The sequence below is a fragment of the Geotrypetes seraphini genome, chromosome 10 (assembly GCF_902459505.1).
Source record: "Geotrypetes seraphini chromosome 10, aGeoSer1.1, whole genome shotgun sequence".
NCBI classification, from domain to species: domain Eukaryota; kingdom Metazoa; phylum Chordata; class Amphibia; order Gymnophiona; family Dermophiidae; genus Geotrypetes; species Geotrypetes seraphini.
Window position 1 is genome coordinate 16981381 of NC_047093.1, and position 25069 is coordinate 17006449.

The window sequence follows — 25069 nt, forward strand, 5'->3', positions numbered from 1 at the left end:
ACCCTGTGGAGCCCCCACTTCCCTTGGTGCCCCCCAAGCACATGCTTGTTTTGCTTGAGGGTTCATCCAGGGCCAGATTCAGAAATATTGTTCCCAGGGCAAAAGAAAAACGGAGGCGTGGCCTAGCGCTTAGAGCCGCTGCCTCTGCACCCTAAGGTTGCGGGTTTGAACTCAGCGCCGCTCCCTGTGACCCTGGGCAAGTCACTTAAGAACATAAGAGTAGCCTTACTGGATCAATGGTCCATCTAGCCCTGTACCCCGTCTTCACAGAGGCCAATCCAGATCACAAGTACCTGGCAAAAACTCAAATAGTAGCAGCCCTTAGACCCTCCATTGCTCCACTGGGCCAGATAGGGAAAATACTTAAGGGTGCCTGAAATTGTACACTGCCCCAAACTTCTCCAAAATAGAGCAGTATATCAAATGCCAATAATCCATATTATCTCAGATAGAGCAATGGGCTATTAGTTTCAGGCTAAAGCTCAATACGGAAAAAACAAATTTTTTTTTAGCCAGTCCCAATGATAAAATAACAGAAACATCGCTTTGTCTTAATGGACATGTCTATCCAATAACCAATTCCATAAAAATCTTGGGTATCACGCTTGACCGCCAACTTGGATCAATCATACAAACTTGGTAGTACAAAAATGTTTCTATACAATGTGGAAATTATGGACCATTAAAAAATACTTTGATCCAGTGTCTTTTAGATTACTGGTACAATCATTGATCCTACCCATTCTGGATTATTGTAACATCATTTATTTGGGATCTTCCCAAAAGATTTTAAGAAGACCGAGAATAGTTCAAAATGCTGCGGTTCCATTGATATTTGGTCTGAAGAAGAACGACCACATTAGTCCATATTATCGATTATTGCATTGGCTAGCGTTGGAAGCAAGAATACGATTTAAGTTTTCTTGCATTTGTTTTAAGCTGATTTCAGGAGAGTCTCCAATTTATTTGTTCCCTCGCTTTGAATTTTATAGACCATCAAGGATTACAAGAAACTCTAACTTATTTGCCTATCCTAAGCCAAGTGGTGTCAGATATAAGACCTTTTTTGATAGGACCTTAGCATTTCAGGCAGGCAAACTTCAATGTTGGCTCGGTCTTCATCAAGCCATGTCTTATTGTTCTTTTTTAAAATTAGTAAAGTCTCTTTGTTTGACAAATTTATCACATAATTAGGTCTTTTTAACATTGTAATTATTTTATCATTTTTAATCTTGGTTTTTTTTAATCCTATGATATGTATTTTTGCTGATTGTTCAGTTTCTTACACTGTAAACCGCCTAGAACTCTTGGGTAATGGCGGTATAGACGAATCCATTTATTATTATTAACAGCAGCATTTAAAAATAAAACTGGATTATGAAATCTTTAATTTATTGCTGTAAATGTTAAGCACTGCCTCTTGTTCAGAGAGGGCTCCCTCAGAGATACACCACTGCAGTATTCTTACAGACATCTTGAAGAATTTGGCCTTAACAATTACTTACTCAAACATTAAGGGCTGCAGTGAGGCATCCAGGGCATGATAACGAGCTTGTTCGCCTTTGAACATCAGTTTCCATTACCAGTTCAGTGTTCAGAATTCACATAAGAAATTCAAACAGGTCTACCTATTCCATAAAGAGAGATAACTTTTATTTGGAATACATCAACTATACAAAAATAGAATTAACCCCTCCCCCTTTTAAGAAGCTGCGTTAGGCTTTTTTTATTGCCAGCTGTATGAGCGTCAGAATTTTTACTGCCACGGCTGGATATAAAAAAAAGCCTAATGCGGTTTCATAAAAGGGAGGGGGGAGAGGGGTAAATTTAACAAACAGTTTATAGTTTATTCTTGGTGGAGTACAAAAGTTAATAAAATTTAATAAAACAAAACACGTACCAGGAGACCCTCAATTCTCACCCTCAAGCATTTTTACTGAATTAAATATGAAACAAGCTTTTATTTAGTATCCTTAGAGCATTTCATTTTGCTCCTGCTTGAGAAGAACCAAGTTATATATATATATGCAAAATGATCAGTGAGAACAGGAAATGGATAGAAAGTCACACACCCAGTACTTAACTCCTAAAACGAATAGGACCATCTAGTGGCATCACCAAAAATTACACTTTAATAGAGAAAGTTTAATTTATAGCTGTTAATCTTGGTATTCCCCCTCACCTCCATCCCTTTGCCTTATTTATTAAAATCTACTCTCATCGCTGCATCCCCAGAACATACACAGAGTTGACAAATGACCTAGTTCCAAGAGGGAGGTTATGGTGAACGTCCTAAATGTAATTTGTCTTCTGCCACTGTTAGAAAAGCATAAGTTTAATTCAAAAGCTTCTTGAGAGTCCTATCCTCATGCATGGATTTCAATAAGTAGAATCAAACTAGGAATAGCACATTCTTTGGAATGTAAATTCAAAATCAGTGCTAGTCAAAACCTTTTCCTCCTGAAAAGAGAAATGTGGCAGCCCTGCACACATGCATATCCTCAGCGGATAACATAATTAGGACATAAGAACATAAGAATTGCCATACTGGGACAGACTGAAGCCCAGTATCCTGCTTCCAACAGTGGCCAACCCAGGTCCCAAGTACCTGGCAGAAGCCCAAACAGTATCAACATTCCAGAGCTGAGATTGTGATGTCATAATGCCTCATTCCACCAATGCCTAAGAGCCAATCTCAGCAGTGATGTCACAATGGCTTGACTGTCCTATGCTTGGCTCACATAATACTTGACATACTGGGACAGACCGAAGGTCCATCAAGCCCAGTATCCTGCTTCCAACAGTGGCCAACCCAGGTCCCAAGTACCTGACAGAAACCCAAACAGTAGCAACATTCCAGAGCTGAGATTGTGACATCATAATGCCTCATTCCACCAATGCCTAAGAGCCAATCTCAGCAGTGATGTCACAATGGCTTGACTGTCCTATACTTGGCTCACATAATATTTGACATACTGGGACAGACCGAAGGTCCATCAAGCCCAGTATCCTGTTTCCAACAATGGCTAACCCAGGTCCCAAGTACCTGACAGAAACCCAAACAGTAGCAACATTCCAGAGCTGAGATTGTGACGTCATAATGCCTCATTCCACCAATGCCTAAGAGCCAATCTCAGCAGTGATGTCACAATGGCTTGACTGTCCTATGCTTGGCTCACATAATACTTGACATACTGGGACAGACCGAAGGTCCATCAAGCCCAGTATCCTGCTTCCAACAGTGGCCAACCCAGGTCCCAAGTACCTGACAGAAACCCAAACAGTAGCAACATTCCAGAGCTGAGATTGTGACATCATAATGCCTCATTCCACCAATGCCTAAGAGCCAATCTCAGCAGTGATGTCACAATGGCTTGACTGTCCTATACTTGGCTCACATAATACTTGACATACTGGGACAGACCGAAGGTCCATCAAGCCCAGTATCCTGTTTCCAACAATGGCTAACCCAGGTCCCAAGTACCTGACAGAAACCCAAACAGTAGCAACATTCCAGAGCTGAGATTGTGACGTCATAATGCCTCAATCCACCAATGCCTAAGAGCCAATCTCAGCAGTGATGTCACAATGGCTTGATTATCCTATACAGGTAGTCGTCGACTTACGACCTATCCAACTTACGACTGTTCGACCTTACGACGCGACTTCCGCTCTCTGAAGAAAGAAAATGTTAACAGATTGCTTTAAGATGATTAAAATATCATTACCCAGTCTAATATTCTTGCCTTAATTTAACATAGGCCGACTTATGTCCTGATCCACTTACAACCTAGCAGTCGGAATCAATTGCGGTCGTAAGTCGATGACTACCTGTACTTGGCTCTCATAAGAACATAAGAATTGCTATTCTGGGACAGAGCAAACATCCATCAAGCCCAGTATCCTGTTTCCAACAGTGGCCAACCCAGGACCCAAGTACCTAGTTAGATCCCAAGTAGTAAAACAGATTTTATGCTGCTTCTCCTAGAAATAAGCAGTGGATTTCCCCAGGCCAGCTCAATAATAGTCAATGGACTTTTCTTTTAGAAAATTATCCAAACCTTTTTTAAACCCTGCTAAACTGATTTCATCACATTCTCCAGCAATTAATTCTACAGTTTAATTATATGTTGTATCAAGAAATATTTTCTCTGGTTTGTTTTAAATCTACTACATACAGTGGCGTACCTAGGGTATGTGGCACCCGGGGCCCATCATTTTTTGACACCCCCCCCCCCCATGTAAAAAAATTTTTTTTTTTTTTTTTTTTGCAATAACCATGAAATGGAATAACTGGTCAGAATAGAAACAGGCAGTGAAAATTTTCTTTTATTGAACCTCATATATGTAACCATTATTCCAAACATAACATAACATAAATTATGTCTAAATTGTCATGACATTAGAAGTACATATGGAGTAGTTGCAGGTGATGCTTGGGACAGTTCTGATTGTGTTAGTTCGGTTTTATGTGTTTTTTGAATAGAAGGGTTTTTATTTCTTTTTGAAGGTTTTGCAGTCTGTGGTTGATATCAATTGGTTGTAGAGTTGGGGGTCGAGTGTTGCAGCTCGAATGGCTAGGAGGTTGTCGAACAGTTTTTTTCTTTTGACGTTTTTGGTTGGAGGGTGTGTGAATGGTGCACAAGTTCTCCTATGTCTGTTTGAAGTGGATTGAATTATTTAGCTGAAGAAATTAGTTACCCCCCATTCCACACACATTAATTCTCTTCCATTTTTGTTCCCATTATAAAAAACACTGATAAGTTCCCAGAAAAAAAATACATTAAAATAAGAAGTGAAAACAAAGGCCCCTACAGATGAGAACATAACATAAGAATAGCCTAACTGGGTCAGACCAATGGTCCATCATGCCCAGTAGCCCATTCTCATGGTAGCCAATCCAGGACACTAATACCTGGTCAAAACCCAAAGAGTAGCAACATTCCATGCTACCGATCCAGGGCAAGCAGACACTTCCCCCATGTCTTAATAACAGATTATGGACTTTTCCTCCAGGAATTTGTCCAAATCTTTCTTAAAACCAGCTACACTATCTGCTTTTACCATAACTTCTGGCCACTTCATTTTTAAGTTTAGATCTTTCCTTTCAAACAGAGACCTTGCTAGATGTCAAATACAGCACAAGGTAACTTCACATGGACTTAGCTGTGCAGGAAATGTGAATCTCCTCATACACCCACCATATAGTGCAAAAATGTGCAAAGGTCTGTTTTTTTCTTTCGATCACTACATAGCCTAATGCCACACAAGCAGCGCTGTTACAAACATATTCTGTAGGTCAATGCTAAGGATAACAAAGTTTCCTTCCTTGGACCAGAAGGAGATAAACCACTGGAAGAGATCCCAAAACAACACCCAAAGACCCACTCAGTGTGTGAATCAGTTGAGTGGAGTGGACTAACTGGGGGGTGGAAATGGGCCCGGAGTTTGCTCAGCAGAATTTCCCAGACCACCTCTTCCTCTCAACACATTGACACGCTGCCACCATCACCACTAGGAACACCTCACTGGGTAGGCCAGCTATGCTATAAACTTTATAAAACACATTATTATATTTTCTTATAAAGCACATATTTTAACTGACCTCTCTGACATCCTCAGCCTTTCCATTCACAAAAATAGAAGGAAGAAAAGTTCCCATTTCCTGCTGTCTCATGTCCCCGGCCTATACAATATTTTTTTTCTGCAGACCCTTCAAAAGTCTGACCAAATCCTCGTTTCACTTGCATTATAAAGTACTGAGGATGCCATCTCTCCCCAATCCCAGGTCCTAAAGTCTAAGACAGTAGCGCAAACTAATGCTGCCAGATACAGGAAAAAAAAATTTTGATTCGATTCAGCCCTATTGAATTGGTTTTTCAATTCGATTTTCCTGCCCAGTTGGGTGATTTTTTTCAAAACTCCTGGTGGGTTTTATAGCTTTTTCACCCCCTTTGGCTTCTCCTAACCACACTGGCGCTGTGGTGTAAATAAAATACAGTAAAGAAACAAAAAGGACTTTTCCTCTTTCTGTTAAATCCTAGCTCACGTTTGCAGTCCAACACCAGCTCTGGCAGGATACACATTTCAAATCTGACATGTTATAATCACAAAACAGAAAATAAAATTAATTTTTCTACCTTTTGTTGTCTGGTTATATTTCAAATCTTGTTGGTCCAAGGCTCTGGTTTTCTTCTGATAACTTGCTTGCCAGGGTCTCCTTCTTTCTGCATGCTAACCATCCATCTGCCAACTCTGTCCTCCCTTTCCATTTCCCTTCCCTTCCCAGGAAGTCTGGTATCTTTCCTTTTTTTCATCTCCCTCCACAGATCCACCTTTTCTTAAATACCCTTTCATCCGGCATCTCTCCCTCCTTCCCCACCATCCCAGAGTCCACCGTCTCTCCGTTTCTTTTCCTAATTACCCTCCTATCCAGTATCTCTATCCCTCCTCCACACCATCCTTTGTGTCCAATTTCTCTCCCTTTCTGTTCCTTCCCTCCCTAAATCCCATGGTCCATCATCTCTCTCCCTCTCCTCTATTTTCAGACCCATTATTTCTTCCCCCCCCCAAAGTTTGGCATATGCATGTCTCTTTGAACACCCCCTTCCCTCCGTGTACTTCTAAATCATGGTCCCCCCCCAAAGGCCTGTCCCCCCTTAAAGGTCTGCCTGTCCCACCTTGAAGGCCTGCACCCCCCTTGAAGGCCTGTCCCTTCCCCTTGTAGGCCTGTCCCCCCCTTGAAGGCCTGCCTGCCTGTCCCCCCCTTGAAGGTCTGCACCCCCCGAAGGCCTGCACCCCCCCGAAGGCCTGTCCCCCACTTGAAGGCCTGTCCCACCCCCTTGTAGCTTCTCCCCTCCCCTTGTAGGCCTGTCCCCCCCTTGAAGGCCTGCCTGCCTGCCTTTCCCCCCTTGAAGGCCTGTCCCCCCTTGAAGGCCTGCACCCCCTTGAAGGCCTGCACCCCCCCCCTCGAAGGCCTGCACTCCCTTGAAGGTCTGCACCCCCCCCGAAGGCCTGTCCCCCACTTGAAGGCTTGTACCACCCCCTTGTAGCTTCTCCCCCCCTTGTAGGCCTGTCCCCCCCTTGAAGGCCTGCCTGCCTGCCTTTCCCCCCCTTGAAGGCCTGCACCCCCTTGAAGGACTGCACCCCCCCCCCCCGAAGGCCTGCACTCCCTTGAAGGTCTGCACCCCCCCGAAGGCCTGTCCCCCCCTTGAAGGCCTGTCCCCCCCCCTTGTAGGCCTGTCCCCCCCTTTGTAGGCCTGTCCCCCCCCTTGTAGGCCTGTCCCCCCTTGAAGGCCTGCCTGCCTTTCCCCCCTTGAAGGCCTGTTCCCCCCCTTGAAGGCCTGCACCCCCTTGAAGGTCTGCACCCCCCCAAAGGCCTACACCCCCCCCGAAGGCCTGCACCCCCCTGAAGGCCTGCCTGCCCCCCTTGAAGGCCTGCACCCCTTGAAGGTCTGCACCCCCCCCCGAAGGCCTGTCCCCCCTTGAAGGCCTGCCTGCCTGCCTGTCACCCCCTCCCCCTTGAAAGCCTGCTTGCCTGCCCGCCCGCCCCACCCTGAAGGCCTGATGCCCCGACCCACCCCGAAGGACCGCTCGCCCCCCTGGCCTCCCCGCACCACCTATGAAGCAGCCGCAGCAGGATCGCGAAGTCAGCGTCAGCGATCCTTGCGCTGCTTCCTGCGCCACGGTCCCGCCCCTCCTCTGACGTCAGAGGAGGGGCGGGATCGCGGCGCAGGAAGCAGCGCAGGGATGCTGACGCTGACTTCGCGATCCTGCTGCGGGCTGCTTCACAGGTGGTGCATGAAGGTCATTGGGGCGAGCGGTCCTTCGGGGGTGGCGGGGGACTGAACGGCAAGGCCGGGAACACCCCCTTAGGGCTGGTACCCGGGGCGGCCCGCCCCCCCCCCCCCCACCCCCACCTAGGTACGCCACTCACTACATAGCTTCATCGTATGCCCCCTGGTCCTAGTATTTTTGGAAAGAGTAAACAAGTGATTCACATCTACCCTTTCCAGTCCACCCAGTATTTTATAGACCTCTATCATATCACCCCTGAGCCGTCTCTTCTCCAAGCTGAAATGCCCTGGCCACTTTAACCTTTCTTCATAGAAAAGTCATCCCATCCCTTTTATCATTTTTGTTGCCCTTCTCTGTGCCTTTTCTAATCCTGCTACATCTTTTTTGAGATACTGTAATCAGAAATGCACATAGTATTCGAGGTACGGCCAAATTAACATTATTCAAAGCAGACATGTGCCTAGGGCCCAAACATTTAGGAAACATCCTCTCAGATGTGCTAATTCATTGGCTTCCAAGGCAGATATCTATCCTAGCAAGTTAGCTCCTGGCTGGGGGAGGGGCAGATAAAGAGTCTTGGCTGCTTGCAAAACTCTATTTTCCTGACCATCTGTGCATTGCCAGGCATTATTAGTAATCGGCACATCCTACCTTCTGTTTTCTCTCCTACCGGCTTTCCTCTGCAGTCAGTACCAGGAGATCCCATTTATATGAGGGTTAAAATGTTCAGTTTTAAAAAAATATTATGAAGGTGGCGGAACCCAGCATCTAGGGCGTTGCTCAACTCGGTCCTGGAGTACCCTCTTGCCATTCAGGTTTTCAGGATATCCACAATGAATATGCATGAAAGAAATTTGCATATACCGGAGGCAAAGTATACAAATCAAGTTTATGCATATTCATTGTGGATATGGTAAAACCCAGAGGGCATAATATGAGGTTGAGGGGTGGTAGACTCAAGAGTAATGTTAGGAAATCCTTCTTTGTGGAGAGGGTGGTGGATGCCTGGAATGCGCTCCCGAGGGAGGTAGTGGAGAGCAAAACGGTGATGGAGTTAAAAAAAATAAAGCGTGGGATGAACAAAGAGGATCTCGAAACAGAAAATAATGGGTATATATTGAAGAACTAAGGCCAGTATTGGGCAGACTTGCACAGCTTGTGTCACGTATATGGCCATTCAGTTGAGGATGGTCTGGGATGAGCTGGATGTGCTGGAGAGAGCTTCGACGAGACTCCAATAGATGCACAATACCTGACAGAGCTCTGGGTTTCTAGCCCAGAAATATCTAAGAAAAAGAACAATTTAAATTAAATCATTAAATTATAGAGAGTGTATGTTTGGATAGACTAGATGGATAATTCAGGTCTTTATCTGCCGTCATTTACTATGTTACTATGATATCTTGAAAACCTGATTGTCAAGGGGGTTCTCCAGGACCAAGTTGAGAAACACCACCTTAGATCATACCAAAAGATCTCCCCTCATGCCTTCATTCCCTCCTCTGCACTACATTATTTCTATATCTTTATAAGCCTCAGTAAAACGACCTGTGCCCCTCTGAAAGAGATCATTTGTGCCAGACATATGACTCCTCTTTCACTGCTCAACACAGAGCGGGAGGGAGCCCTGTAAGCTAGAAGTAAATTGATCACTGAAAAATGATTCTACTCTCCACCAAATAAGCTGACAAGGCCCCCCTGGATACGTGATGAGTAATAACGCCAAGCCTCTAATGCCGATGCCAGTAGCCGACAACAAAAGCAAAACAAAATCTACCATTCAGCCAGTAGCGCAATATCCTGATTCCCTGCACAGAGAGGTCCCGCAAGCTGCTGCATAATTTCATTGGCCTCACCATTATCAGTGGTGCAGACACGTATAAAACATTCTCTTGTGCTTCTGGTTCTAAACTTTGAATTTTTCACATTAGAACCGGGGCGGGAGAGAGATTTCGCACATATTTCTCTGCAGCAAGAATATCGGTGACTGCGGGAAGAAAAACTGTCAATTGTGCATGGATCCCAGGCTTCCGAGTCTTGGAAAATGCTGTTTGCGCTTTTCTTTCATGAACAAATGCAAAGAGGTTTCCAGGTGTTGTCTTGCTGTAGGCCTCATAAGCTGGCAGGGCTTTCGACTCTGTTAATGCTCTCAGATTTTAATTGAGCCCTGGTAATTACATTCACAGCTACCTCCATCTGGGTCTCCTTTCCAGAGTATTTACTTTAAAAATAAATTTATACCGCCATAAATCTCAGCGGAAGCAAACTTTTGCTCTACACCCAAGAAGCTAATGTAGGGTCATGAAATGGTTAACTGTTGTTTAAAATATTGCTCTGGCCTACATAGCTGAAAACAGTGTACAATCTACTGACCTCATCTGCCTAAAATGTATGTCCCTACCTTACCACATTGTAAGCTAAATAGATAAGAGTTTGAGCCATGATGTACCCTGCCCTTCTGTATATGTAACATTTAAAACTGTAAGATTTAGATAAGCAGAGAAATGAGCTAGTTTCCTATAGGACTATAAGTTGTATCCCTGAACCTATCATAATAATTGTAGAAAAGTTATAGAAGTAACAAATGAAAATTGTAGTTTTTGCATATATTAGTTTGCATATGCTTAGTGAAAAGGGCTTAAAAGTCCATGCATTTCCTGATTCTAACACTCTAGTAGGCAGGCTGTTAACTGCACTAGAGTCCAGCATGCTGTAAATAAACCTCTTGTACTTTCTTCACGCCTCTGCCTTTGTGTGTCCAAGTGACCTTTCACTTTGAAAAGTGAATTGAACTTGGTTGTTGTGTTAGTCCAACTAAATATGTGAAAGAAAGATTTTCTTTAAGGGCCTATAGGAGATCCTGTCTAGGTTTTCCAGGAACCCCCTGTTCACCTTCACACAAAAACTTAGGCAGATACGGTTGGAAAGTATAAGGAAAGCTTTTATTTATACACTCTTATGAGCCTGTTCATTCACAGGCTCAGGGGAAGCAGTTTCTCTATTCAAATAAACAGTCCCAGCCAGACTCATGAGCATATTCCACAATTCTCAGAATAATAAGTTGGGCTTACCTCAGGAACCCTGCTTTCACTCTCCTCATAAGTATTAGTCTGTTTCCAGAGCTCTGTATCAGCTCGTGACCTCCCTGGTTGTGACTTCTCTCTCAGAGAACTCTCCTGGAGAGTCTGTTCCTTGAGGCTTGTATCAGTCTCTAGATTTGGAAGCCCCCCCCCTCTCACTCTTGCACTTCCCTGAATGAATCTTAAACTGGAAAAGATATACAGTCAAACCTCGGTTTGTGAGTAACGCGGTTTGCGAGTGTTTTGCAAGATAAACAAAACATTTTCGCAAATCGTGACTCGCAAACCGAGCATTGATTCGATTTGCTAGTCCCCCCGCCCGCGAACCGGCATCGCCCCCCCCCCTCGCAAACCGGCATCCCCCGCCCACCCAAACTAAAGGCTTACCCCCAATCTGGCACTGGCATGCAGCACCAACCCACAGGAGGTGCCAGTGCCCGAAGATCCTGCCTCTTCCTGGACTGGGCCTTGAGCATCTGCGCATGCTCAAGGCCTTCTGGCTCCTGCCTCTCTCCGAGATTCTCTCTCTGATTAGCGTTCCCTGCTGCCTCTGACTCTCTCACAGGGCCATTAGGCCTTAACCATTAAATATAATGTGAAAGGTTCCAGAAGGGAAAGTATAGACGACCGTGCAGCAAATTGATGTAGCCCTTTCCACCAGGGGGAGTGCTTTTCTGCTCATCTGCTCTTGATACCTCCAAAAGTACTAGAGGAAGTTGGTGGAAATGGAGAAGCATTATCATCCACATGCTATGTTCTCCTAATATCCTTAGAAGAGGAAATACACTGCCTTCACCTCCTTCTGTCTGTTCTCTTGGAGCACTATAGATATGAGAAATGTGTCATAATCCAAGAAAAGAGACAAAACGGCCCACCGCGTGTTTTTTTCCCCTCGATCGCCCATTTCCAATCCAGCCTTGCAAATTAGCTAAAACCCCATGCAAAATAGACAAGCGATTTGATGCACTAACGTTGCTTGGCTATTTAAAAAAACTAAAAGGGGTTTTAGCGATTGTAAAAACTGTCCGATTTTCCATTTTCTTTTAATGGCACAGATATTTTGCATGTGTTACACACGCAAAATATTTATCCCATAAAAAAAAAGGAAAATAGTCCCCCACCACTAATGAAGGCCCTCAATTGGGCCCCCCTCCCAAGCCAGGCACCCCCGAACCCAAAACAAATGGCAGGAGGGATACCTGTGTGCATATATTGCGCTCCAATAAGGCACGCCCACAATATGCGTGTGTAAGGCGTAGCTTTTTCCCGGCACATGAGCACATTGGCACCTCTTTCCATGGCCTATTCTACGCACGTGCCAGTCGCTATCACCAGCAACTCACGTTAATTTTATGACCCTCTGTGACCCTCATTTGCATGTGCGATTCTTCGAGAATGACTCGTCTTTTTGAAATGGTTACATTTACGGCCACGACAGCGACTCATCGGATTTTACCGGCATTATTAGAGAGTCCAGCCCTAAATAATAAATTGGGCTTCTTAGAATTTAGTGCATGCTAAATCTGTTAGCACACCTTAAAACTTTTAGGGCTCCTTTTACGAAGGTGCGCGAGGGCCTTAATGCGCGGAATAGCGCGTGACAAAACGCCTTGCGCGCTAGCCGCTACCGCCTCCTCTTGAGCAGGCGGTAGTTTTTCGGCTAGCGTGCGCTAATCTGGCGCCTGCGCTAAAAACGCTAGCGCACCTTCGTAAAAGGAGCCATTAGCGTTTGTAATATTAAACATGCGTTAACATAAATTTATGCACAATTAACCTGCAGACACAAAAACCTACCACCTCCCCTTTTACTAAGCCGTGGTAGAGGTTTTTACTGCGGCCCCCGGAGGGCTAAGTTCTCCGATGCTCACAGAATTCCTTTGAGGGTCAGAGCAGTGCCAGCGCATTTAGCGCCCCCCAGGCCACGGTAAAAGGTGGCATTTATGCGTGAAGCATGCTTTAAAAATAAGCAACATGTAAACAGGGAAAATTTCCAGAAATTACTAAAATGAAAAATTCTTTTTGCCTGTGTACATCGATGCTGCCCAGGAAAAAAAACCAAAAAACAGAAGCAGAATTCTTATTCAGCTGTGGTGTGTGACAGAGGATGAATTGAGCGGGCCCAGACAGACCCTGCCTTCTGCCACCTCTGGCCCGCAACCAGGAAGCAGTTCTCCCTACAGATAGGCCACAATTTTTTTTCAAATTCAAAAGACGAGACTAATGGGTCTAATACCATTTTGCTTTATGATGTTAATAAATCCGTTGGTTAACTATCAAAGGTTTTCTTGATGTATTCTCCTAGTCTGTCTGGCAATAAATTGTGAGGGACTGACTGATACAAGGCAAAGGAAATTATGAAAACAAACACTACCCACAGAAGGCAATTCACAACTAAACTGGATTCAGTTTATATCAAGGCAATGAAGTTTAAGTAGCTGTAGTACCATAAAGAATTTCACATAGGGGTAATTGGCATACAGTATTAAAGATAGCTTTATTTATTTATTTTTTTTATTCTACTGCTTGGAGGTGGGTCAGAGTCTCATGTTTTTCACTTAAAGAATCAATCTCCGCCCAGTTCTTTGCATATTTATCTCTCCCCCCACCCCAGAGGGGGGGAAGCTGCCGTCTGAACCCTTCCTGGCTCCTACGGCTGGAGTTTAGGGACAGGAGGCGGAGGATCCACAAAGCAGAGATCAGACCAGCCCAGAGAGCCACACACACCACTTCAGAGAGCGCAGTTGGTAGAGCTGATCACGCTCCAGGAGCTCCTGGCACTTTTCTGGAGTGCAGGCAAAGCCTTTGTCACTTTTTTTTTTTCTCCTCGCTCCTTTCCCACCTCGTCGGTTTCTTTTGTCTGAGACCGTGTGCATGGGTGCAGCCGAGACAGGCGATTAGCCAGGGGCAAAGCAGCCCGGCAGGGTCTGGGCGCCCCTTTCACCGCTCGGGTGGCGGAGACTATGATGCACTATGGTGTGGTGTGATCGCGGGGTCCAGATGCTGCTGACCACAGCGGGCGCCTTCGCTGCCTTCAGCCTGATGACCATCGCGATTGGCACCGATTACTGGCTCTACTCCAGGGCTCACATCTGTAACGGCACCAACATCACCATGGATGAAGCACAGACTCAGCCCAAAAAGACGAAAGGGGATCTTACTCATTCGGGGCTCTGGAGGATATGCTGCCTTGAAGGTATCGTGAATTTCTTATCAGTCGTTTTAACTGATGCAAATAGCAGCTTCGAGTTATTGTGTCAAGAGAGAGAGAAAAAATAAAAAGGTGAAAGAGAAAAAAAGACAGCAAAGTGGAGAGAAAATGTAAAAATCATTTATTTTGTGCGGGATATTATTTGGAGAACCTACAGAGGCATCAGGTGCAGTAATAAAATAATTCAAGTCTGGGTCCCAAAAGGATTCAAAAATGTACCACTCTCTTTTAGGCTGTATCTGATGCTGTTGCTTGGCAACAAGTTATCTGTAAGATTGCTATGGGAACCTTGCCATTGACAGTACAGTACGATGACTTTAGCCAGGTTAGTCTTGGGGATCATCTTTGTGGAACGAATGGGGGGGGGGGGAAGGGGAGGGGGTGGATCTTGTCTCTTACGTCTGCGCTTAAGTCTCAGTTAACCCCGTTCTGAGCTCGTTGGGGAGGACCCGATATAAAACGAATTTAAAAAAAAAAAATTAATAAGTTAAACTCCCGAACGGCAAACTGGCAGCGTCGTTTGTGTGTCTGCCTAGATAAACCAACACAGCAGGCTGTGGAAACACACTCCCGGAGAAACAAAACCTCCCAGTAATTTGACAGGCAATACACAATCTCTGGAGGGGGTGGAGGGAAGTTCAGGGCTACCGAGACAGTAGGAATGAAGTGAAGGGGAGGGGGAGGGGTGGACGGGGACATGAGGATGTTACAAAGTCCAGCTGTTGCTAATTTGCTCAGATTCCTCTTGCCTAGGGACGGAAAGTGTGCATTAAATAAAAGCATCTGACAATTCGGCTTTTGAACTAGAGATCTACACGGGAACGGGAATCGCTGGAATCCAACGGGTCCCGCAGGGGTCCTGCGGGAATCCCCCCTAACCTAAGGGACCCATGGGGACCCCCCCTCTGATCCACGGGACTCCCACGGGGTTGGAAGGCTTTTGAAGCAGGGTTCGTCCATATAATATAATGGACACGTCAGCCTTAGTAAAAGAGGGGGTTTATAAGTTAATTACCTGAACAGAAAACAAAAAAAGGGTTCCACCAAAGAGATTCCACAAGGAAAACAGCAGCGCAAACACAAAAGAAACTGTGGAATTGATGATCCTGTCAGAAGTAATTGCTGCTTTTTATGGGGACGGGCGGGGATGGAGGTAATTCCTTGCGGGGATGGGTGGGGATGGAGAGGATCCTGGCAGGGATGGGTGGGGACGGAGAGGATCCTGGCGGGGACAGGTGGGGACGGAGAGGATCTTGGCGGGGACAGGTGGGGACGGAGAGGATCCTGGCGGGGATGGGTGGGGACGGAGAGGATCCTGACAGGGACGGGTGGGGACGGAGAGGATCCTGGCAGGGACGTGTGGGGACAGAGAGGATCCTGATGGGGACGGGTGGGGATGGAGAGGATCCTGGCAGGGACAGGTGGGGATGGAGAGCATCCTGGCAGGGATGGGTGGGGACGGAGAGGATCCTGACGGGGACGGGTGGGGACGGAGAGGATCCTGGCAGGGATGGGTGGGGTCAGAGAGGATCCTGACATGGACGGGTGGGGACGGAGAGGATCCTGGTGGGGACGGAGAGGATCCTGGCGGGGATGGGTGGGGACAGAGAGGATCCTGACAGGGATGGGTGGGGACGGAGAGGATCCTGGTGGGGACGGGTGGGGACGGAGAGGATCCTGGCAGGGATGGGTGGGGTCAGAGAGGATCCTGACATGGACGGGTGGGGACGGAGAGGATCCTGGCGGGGACGGGTGGGGACGGAGAGGATCCTGGCGGGGATGGGTGGGGACAGAGAGGATCCTGACAGGGATGGGTGGGGACGGAGAGGATCCTGGCGGGGATGGGTGGGGACGGAGAGGATCCTGACGGGGACGAGTGGGGATGGGAGGATCCTGGTGGGGACAGAATGTATTAAACTAAAAGATGATGTAATACATCTGTTCATAGCCGGGGGGGGGGGGGGGGGAGAGTGTCCTAACTTGTGATGCAACTCAACCTTCAAACTCATAAAACAGTGACTAGGTAGTGGAGAGAGACGGGGCTGCCCATCATAGAAACACAGAAACCTGATGTCAGATAAAGGCCAAATGGCCTATCCACAGCATCCACTATCTCCTCCTCTCCCTATTGGCTAAGGCTCTTAAACATTTGCATCTCCTCTTCTTATAGGCTAAGGCTCTTAACACTTGCATTGTGATGTCATAGAACTTTATGGTTATAGAAACATTGTACATAAAATATAAGGGACTTTGTTTCTTCAAAAGTGATAACCATATAACAATTCAAAAAATAATCATCTTATTTCCACCTAAATAAACAACCAAATACTTTTATGGTCACACAGTGACTCTAGGTTTCTAAGTGAACGCTCAGACCCATAACCAAACTCTAGTGAAAAGTCACGGAGTCAGTTATAATAGAGACCATCACAGCAAGTTCACTGTCTCTGCATACAAGGAAAAGATAGGTAACTTATCTGAATGCAGGATGGCACTGCTGTTGCTCTTTCACTGCTCCGGGGACATATTTAAAGTACTAACACATTGCAACTGCCATAAGCTGTTAAACCCCCCCAAACTGGGTTTCACGATTGGCTTCCTCAGGAGGGGCACTGCAAAGGAAAAACAATAACTTTCTAACCACCTTCTACTGTGACAACAGTGTCAGGGTGAACTAGAAACCCAAGACTAATAAATGCATTCATACTAAATGTTTCAAAACCTTTCAAATACTATTAAATAGGCTTACCAGGGACCGGACACTCCTTCAGGTGGCAGAGACAGTGAACTTGCTGTGATGATCTCTATTATAACTGACTCCGTGACGTTTCACTAGAGTTTGGTTATGGGTCTGAGCGTTCACTTAGAAACCTAGAGTCACTCTGTGACCATAAAAGTATTTGGTTGTTTATTTCTGTGGAAAGAAGGTGATTATTTTTTGAATTGTTTTACAGAAACATTGTAACATGATGGTGGATAAAGGCCAAATGGCCCATCCAGTCTGCCCATCCGCAGTAACCATTAACTCTTTCTCTCTCCAAGAGATCCCACGTGCCTATCCAAGGCCCTTTTGAATTCAGACACAGTCTCTGTGTCCACCACCTCTTCCGGGAGACTGTGACATACATCTACCACCCTTTCTGTAAAAAAGTATTTCCTTAGATTACTCCGGAACCTATCACCTCTTAACTTCATCCTATGCCCTCTCATTGCAGAGGGCATCAGCTATGCCAGTGGTTCTCAGACCTCTCCTGGGGGACCACCAGTCAAACTGTCCCTAATGAATATGCATGAGAGAGATTTGCATGCCTGTCACCTCCATTATATGCAAATCTCTCATGCATATTCATTAGATTTTCAGAATATCCTTAACTGGCTGGTGGTCCCCCAGGACAGACTTGACAACCACTGAACTATACAGAGTGAGGGGGCATGATGCCTTAAGCCTTACCCATAGGCGCAGGAATGGGAGGCCAGAGGGGTTGTGGCCTCCCCCCAAATTGCCACTTACTTTTATCCCTGGTGGTCCAGCGGTGAAGCGAGTTCCTGCCCCGCTGCTAACCCAGTCTTCGCGGCTGGTTTCTTCTGCCGCTGAGCGGCAATGAGTGGGAACGCACTTTGACGTTCCTGCTCGGCACTCAGCAGCTTCTTTTGACTGGCTCCCATGAACTCTCACGATTCACGAGAGCCAGTCAAAGAAGCCGCTGAGCACCAAGCAGGAACATCAAAGTGCACTCCCACTCATTGCCGCTCAGTGGCAGAAGAAACCAGCCATGAAGACCGCTGGACCACCAGACCAGAAGAGGAAGGAGGACGGGGCTAGATGCAGAGTCTGACAGGGGGAGAGGGCTATGTGCAGTGCATAATGGGGGGGAGGGAGAAGGGGGCTAGGTGCAGTGCCTGAAGGGAGGGGAAAGAGGACTGGATGCAGAGTCTGGCAGGAGGAGAGGGTGGCTGGGTGCAGAGTCTGACAGGGGGAGGCTGGGTGCAGAGTCTGATGAGGGGGAGGGGGCTAGGTGCAGAGTCTGGCAGGAGGGGGGTGGCTGGGTGCAGAGTCTAACAAGGGGAGGGGGCTAGGTGCAGAGTCTGGCAGGAGGGGGGTGGCTGGGTACAGAGTAGGGGTGGGCTGGGTGCAGAGTCTGACAGGGGGAGGGGGCTAGGTGCAGTTCATAATGGGGGAGGAGAAGGGGGCTAGGTGCAGTGCCTGAAGGGAGGGGAAAGGGGGCTGGATGCAGAGTCTGGCTGGAGGGGGGGGTGACTGGGTGCAGAGTCTGGCAGGAGGAGGGGGTGGCTGGGTACAGAATGGGGGTGGACTTAGTGCAGAGTCTGACAGGGGGAGGGGGCTTGGTGCAGTGAATGATGGGAGGTGAAGGGGGTGCAGTGCCTGACAGGGGAAGGAGGGAGGGGGCTAGGTGCAGAGTCTGGCAGGAGGGGGGTGGCTGGGTACAGAGTGGGGGTGGGCTGGGGGCAGAGTCTAACAAGGGGAGGGGGCTAGGTGCAGAGTCTGGCAGGAGGGGGGGTGGTTGGGTATGGGGTGGGCTGGGTGCAGAGTCTGACAGGGGGAGGGGGCTAGGTGCAGTGCATAATGGGGGAGGCAAAGGGGGCTAAGTGCAGTGCCTGAAGGGAGGGAAAAGGGGGCTGGATGCAGAGTCTGGCAGGAGGAGGGGGTTGCTGGGTACAGAGTGGGGGTGGGCTGGGTGCAGAGTCTAACAAGGGGAGGGGGCTAGGTGCAGAGTCTGGCAGGAGGGGGGTGGTTGGGTATGGGGTGGGCTGGGTGCAGAGTCTGACAGGGGGAGGGGCTAGGTGCAGTGCATAATGGGGGAGGAGAAGGGGGCTAGGTGCAATGCCTGAAGGGAGGGAAAAGGGGGCTGGATGCAGAGTCTGGCAGGAGGAGAGGGTGGATAGATGCAGAGTCTGGTAGGAGGAGGGGGTGGCTGGGTACAGAGTGGGGGTGGGCTGGCTGCAGAGTCTGACAGGGGGAGGGGGCTAGGTGCGGTGGATGATGGGAGGTGAAGGGGGTGCAGTGCCTGACAGGGTAGGGAGGGAGGAGGCTAGGTGCAGAGCCTGATAGGAGAGGGAGGAAGGGGGCTAGGTGCAGAGTTTGATAGGGGAAGAAAGGAGGGAGGGGGCTAGGTGCAGAGCCTGATAGGGGAGGGAGGGCTAGGTGCAGAGCCTGATAGGGGAGGGAGGGCTAGGTGCAGAGCCTGACAGAGGGGAGTGGAGGGGGGACTGGGTGCAGAACCTGACAGAGTGGGGAGGGAAGGGGGCTGGGTGCAGAGCCCAACAGGGAGAGGCTAGGTGCAGGGAGTAGTGAGTTGGGAAGGCAGGGAGGACAGATGCTCAGGGGGCTGGGAAGACAGATACTGTATATACAGGGAGAGGGTTGGGAAGGACAAATGCTTGGGGGTTGGGGGTAGGAAAGTAGGAAAAGAGAGATGCTGCACAGGTGGAGTAGTGGAAAGGGAGAGAAAGAAATTCTGCCCTGGGGGAGGGAAAAGGAACAGAGAGTTATTGGACATAGGTGTGTGGCATGAGAAGAAAAGAGAGATGATGTATATGGGGAAAGGAAGAAAGTGGGAGAATTGTTGGACATGATAGTGGTAGAGAGGAAGGAGGGAGGAAAGATGACCCAAAGAAGGGAGAAATGTCAGACCACTGGAATAGGAAAGAGAGAGCGAGAGAGATATGCCAGACCACAGAATGGAAGGGAAGGAGGGGAGAGAGATGCCAGTCCGTAAAAAGGAGAGGAGAGAGATGTTATACCTTGGAAAGAGGGAGGAAAAGAGAGAGATATGCCAGACCATGGGAGAGGAGAGAGATTCCAGGCTATGGGAAGGAGAGGAGAAAGATGCCAGACCATATGAGGGGGGAAGGGGGAAGACAGAGATGTTTGACCATGGAAGAGGAATGAGATGGTGCATAGGGATGGAGGGAAAGGGGAGACAGAGGGAGGAGATGGTGCACAGCAATGGATGTGACAGGGAAGAGATAAGAAGAAATGCTTCCTATGGATAGAAGGGAGGAGGGAAGAAAAAAGAGGGAGGAGATGGTACACATGGATAGATGGGAAGGTTTAGTTTAGTTTAGTTTAGTTTAGTTAGTTTAGGAAGACATGGAAAAGTAGATTTTGAGAAGAAAGTAGAAAAATGGAAGAAAGTTGAATGTTAAAAGTTAATGCTAAAGATGGATGTATGGTAGAAAGTGAAGGAGAGAAAAACAACAAATGGATAAGATGGCCCTAAATACACAGTTAAGAGCACAGACAGAAGGATGTGCAGCCAGAGATTGCGAAATATAGTTTGAAAACCAAAATCACCAGGCAACAAAGGTAGGGGAAATTATTTTATTTTCATTTTAGTGATTGAATTATGTCAGTTTTGAGAAATGACATCTGCTGTCTATATTTTGCACTGTTCAGGAAGAAATGCATTTGTTTCTATTTCTCTGGGGGTTGTAGTGCATGCAGAGTCTTGCATCTTAGGGTTTTATTTGTCTATATTAGTACCAGCCCAACTCTCACCTGTTTATCAAATACTTGCAGGTAGGCTAGTTTGGCAGTTGTTCAGAATTAAGTATTGCCAAAGTCTCCAGAAGACAAAAATAGACTCCAAATTGTACAATGCAAAGAAGAATTCTCTTGAAAGGGAAGGGATTTGAGATTTAGCTCGAGGTGAATTACATTCAAGTACAATCTGAATTTGTAGGAGGTGAAGAACTTTTGTGCACAAAAGAGGAGCAGGACTTGGGAGTGATAGTGTAGGGTCATGAAATAGTTAACTGTTGTTTAAAATATTGCTCTGGCCTACATAGCTGAAAACAGTGTATAATCTATTGACTTCATCTGCCTAAAATGTATGTCCCTACCTTACCACATTGTAAGCTGAATAGATAAGAGTTTGAGCCATGATGTGCCCTGCCCTTCTGTACATGTAGAATTTAGACCTGTAAGATTTAGATAAGCAGAGAAATGAGCTAGTTTCCTATAGGACTATAAGTTGTACCCCTGAACCTATCATAAGTGCTGGCTTAGGACCAATAATAATTGTAGAAAGTTATAGAAGTAACAAATGAAAATTGTAGTTTTTGCATATATTGGTTTGCGAAAAGGGCATAAAATCCGTGTATTTCCTGTTTCTGACACTCTAGTAGGCAGGCTATTAACTGCACTAGAGTCCCGGCATGCTGTGAATAAAACTCTTGTACTTTCTTCACGCCTCTGACTTTGTGTATCCAAGTGACCTTTCAATAGTACGTGATAATTTTAAGGTGGCCAAACAGGTTGAAAAGGTGACGGTTGAAGCTGGGGTACATAGGGAGAGGTATAGCCAGTAGGAAAAAGGAGGTATTGATGCCCCTGTATAAGGCTCTGGTGAGATCTCATTTAAAATATAAGGGCTCCTTTTACTAAGGTACGCTAGCCTTTTTTAGCGCACGCAGCAGATTAGCATGTGCTAACCTTGCGCTACGCAGCTAGAACTAACGCCAGCTCAATGCTGGCATTAGCGTCTAGCGTGCGTGGCATTGTACCGCGCACTATTCGCAGCTTAATAAAAGGAGCCCGTTGTGTACAATTCTGGAGACCAAACCTTCAAAAAGGCCAGAAGTTAGTTATTGGAAGTTTCGTAGAATGTTGAAAATATTTTGGTACGATCGGTTGTAAAGTTTGCTTTTTTAGTTAAAGAATTGTAAGGATATTTTTTTATCCAAGGAATTGTATTTTCCCCATAGAATTATTCTGGCTTCTTTTTCATGTAGCTCGCCTCGAACTAAATGGTATTAGTTCACATCTGTCACTAGACGCGTCAATCACTTGAAGCTGACACAAAACGGCTTCCTCACCAGAACACAAACATCTGCCCTCACTCAAACACATATCATATCCTCTACATTCAATTCACACCTGTTACAATACTGAGACATTTTATTAGCTTATAAAATACTAGTATTTTAGCCCGTTACATTAACGGGTGCTAGAGTAGATGTCTATTTTGGGTTTGTTTTTTTTCTTTGTCTCTTTCTCCTTGGACGCTGTCTGTCTGTCATTCTTTCTGTCTGTGTCTCTCCCTGGCCCCCTGTCTATCTTTCTTTCTGTCTCTGTTTCCCTGGCCCCCTGTATTTCTCTGTTGTGCCATGCCTGCCTGTCTCTCAGTGGCCCCCTTCCTATGTTCATACTGTCCCATCCTATGTCCTTAGTGCCCTCAGTGCCTCCTATGTCCTTATTACCCCAGTTCTTCCTTCCTACGTCCTTAGTAACCCTTCCTACATCCTTAGTGCCCCCAGTGCCACCTTCCCATGTCCTAAGTGCCCCAGTGCCTCCGTCTTGTGTCCATAGTACCCCCAGTGCCTCCTTCCCATGTCCTTAGTGCCCCCAGTGCATCCGTCCTGTGTCCTTAGTGCCCCCAGTGCCTCCTTCCCGTGTCCTTAGTGCCCCCAATGCCTCTGTCCTGTGTCCTTAGTGCCCTCAGTGCCCCTTCCTATGTCCTTAGTGCCCCCCGTGCCTCCTTCCTATGTCCCCCTCACTGCCTTCCAGATTTTGACCCAACCCCATCCCCGAAGCCAGCCTGCCTGCCTGCCTCCCTCCCATCCCCCTGTGTAGTAGACCCAATGAGAAGCATCTTTAAATTTCTACCCCCCTTCCATTCCCCCTGTACAGTAGAACCCATCATTTTTATTTCCCTCCCTCCCATCCCCCCTGTGCAGTAGAACCGGTGATCAGCCTGTTTCCATCTTCCCCCCCCCCCGCCACCATGCAGCCGACCCCATTGACCCTCCCATCTGCCCCTCCCACAGCGAGATGACCTCGGCGTTTCGTGTCCGGCTCCGGGTACGTTTGTCCAACCTGCCGCCGAGCCTGCAGCCGCCAACAGCCACCAACAGCCGCCACGGCCGACATCCGCCTTGGGGGATTCGCGCGCATGCGCACTCCTACCTGCAGTGCCCTACAGCCGCACGGAAAACAGGAGCACGCAGGTGGGAGTGCGCATGCGCGCTTAGGGCTTTATTATATTAGATTACAGTAGCCCAGAAAAAAACAAATATTTTCTCTGTATTATTGTGGTCGAGAGCAGTCAATGTCAGAACTGGGATTTCATTAGCATATTAGAACCCTTTAGTAATATGTCCACTCCCCCTCCCCCCCCCCAATCAACAGGGCAAGTGCCATTCCCATAGTCAGTGAAAATTCACTGCAAAATATTTGGTGCTGGCCTGGCCCAGAGCAACCGTAGCACAGCTCCCTTATTTCTCCAAGTCCGGATTTTCCGTTTGGAAAATCTGGTAACCCTAACTGTGTAGTCGTGCATTCTGTACCTTAGAAGGACCCTTTTTCTGATGTATATTTCTTCATTATTAATTTCAATACTTAATGTTTCCTGGTGTATATGTAAAACATCTCAAAAATTGGGATGAAAAAAACTTCTCTTAAATAACAGCGCCACCTCTTCCAAAGAGCCCCGTGTCGTTACTTCCTCAGGGAAATGAGGCGATACTCAAAACGTACTGTCCTGACTGAACTATTTAAACTCAGCTCTTTGCGGTAATGCTGCTCAGATTGTTGCTTTCTCCATTTCCGCAGCATTACCGCAAAGAGCTGAGTTTAAATAGTTCAGCCAGTGCAGTACGTTTTGAGTATCACCTCGTTTCCCTGAGGAAGTAACGAAACGGGGCTCGTTGAAAGAGGTACCTTAGAGGGAACACTGGGGACAGTTGGCCCTTTGGCAGCTGGGAGCAGATGTAAGCAGCAAGAATCTTAACATCTACAAATTCTGAGTTACATACAAATCTGACTTAAGAATAGCTTTAAAAGCGTAACTTGTTCTTAACCCGGGGACTGCCTGTAAAGGAATAATCAAGCCATTATGACGACACTGATGAAGTTGTCTCTTAGGCATCGGTGGAATGAGGCATTCTGACATCACAATATGAGCTCTGGAATGTTGCTACTCCTTGTGACCTGGGTTGGCCACTGTTGGAAACAGGATACTGGACTTGAGGGACCTTTGGTCTGTCCCAGTATGGCAACTCTTATGTTCTTATGTGAGTCAAGTACAGGCAGTCCCCGAGTTACAGACACCCGACGTATGTACGACTCATACTTAAGAACGTTTTTGCAGCTTAATTTGATTTCACTGAGCAGTATTCCCAGTGGCATAGACACCTTACACTTCTCCTGTAGCAGATCCAGGAATGATGCATGCCCACATTAAGAACAGTGTGTGGTTGTGCATGCTGTACCTTAGAGCAGTGTTTTTCAACCGCTGTTCCGCGGCACACTAGTGTGCCGCGAGATGTTGCCTGGTGTGCTGCAGGGCCAGGGGGCCCGAGGCAGGGGCGCCAGTAGCTCGCCAAGGCAAAGTGAATCGATCACCCAGGACTCACTTTGTCTTGGCGATCTAATCTATCGAGCCGATCAGTCTTCTTCTCCCTGACGTCAATTCTGCAGTCGGAGAGGAAGTTCGGGCCAGCCAATCGCTGCCTGGCTGGGCAGAACTTCCTCTCCGATTGCAGAATTGACGTCAGGGAGAGCATGCGTCGGCGTCGGCTTTGGGGCCTGTTATCCATTGGTGGGTCCTGTTCCCCGATGGCAGCGGCAGTGGCTTGGGGAACGGCAGGGAGAAAGAAAGAAAGAAAGAAAGGGGGCAGGCAGGGAAACAGAAGGAAAGAAGAGAAACAGAAAAAAAGAAAGAAAGAAAGAAAGGTCAGGGAGAGAGGAAGAAAAAGTTGGGGGAGGGAATGAGGTGTGGAGGAAAGAAAGCATACAGGCTGATAGAAGGGAAGAAAGATTGGATGCACAGTCAGAAGAAGAAAGTGCAACCAGAAATCACCAGACAAGGTAGGAAAAATGATTTTATTTTAAATTTAGCAAAGTGGAAGCAGTATTACCACAGTTTTCAAAGGAATTTGCCCAAATAACTTAATAGCTAACTGGGTAAATTCCCAGAGATGAAAACTTCCCTTCACTTACTATGCACAGTTCTGAATTTAT

At 47.0% G+C, this 25069-nt stretch overlaps 1 protein-coding gene across 1 annotated transcript in view; it reads left to right on the top strand.

Moving 5' to 3' along the window:
• Positions 1-13847: 13847 nt before the first annotated feature.
• CACNG4 (calcium voltage-gated channel auxiliary subunit gamma 4) overlaps positions 13848-25069 on the top strand; it is an 81991-nt gene continuing 70769 nt past the window's right edge. The window contains exon 1 of the mRNA XM_033961786.1: positions 13848-14070. Within this exon, the coding sequence (XP_033817677.1) occupies positions 13848-14070 (223 nt within the window). The remainder of the gene's footprint in view (positions 14071-25069) is intronic.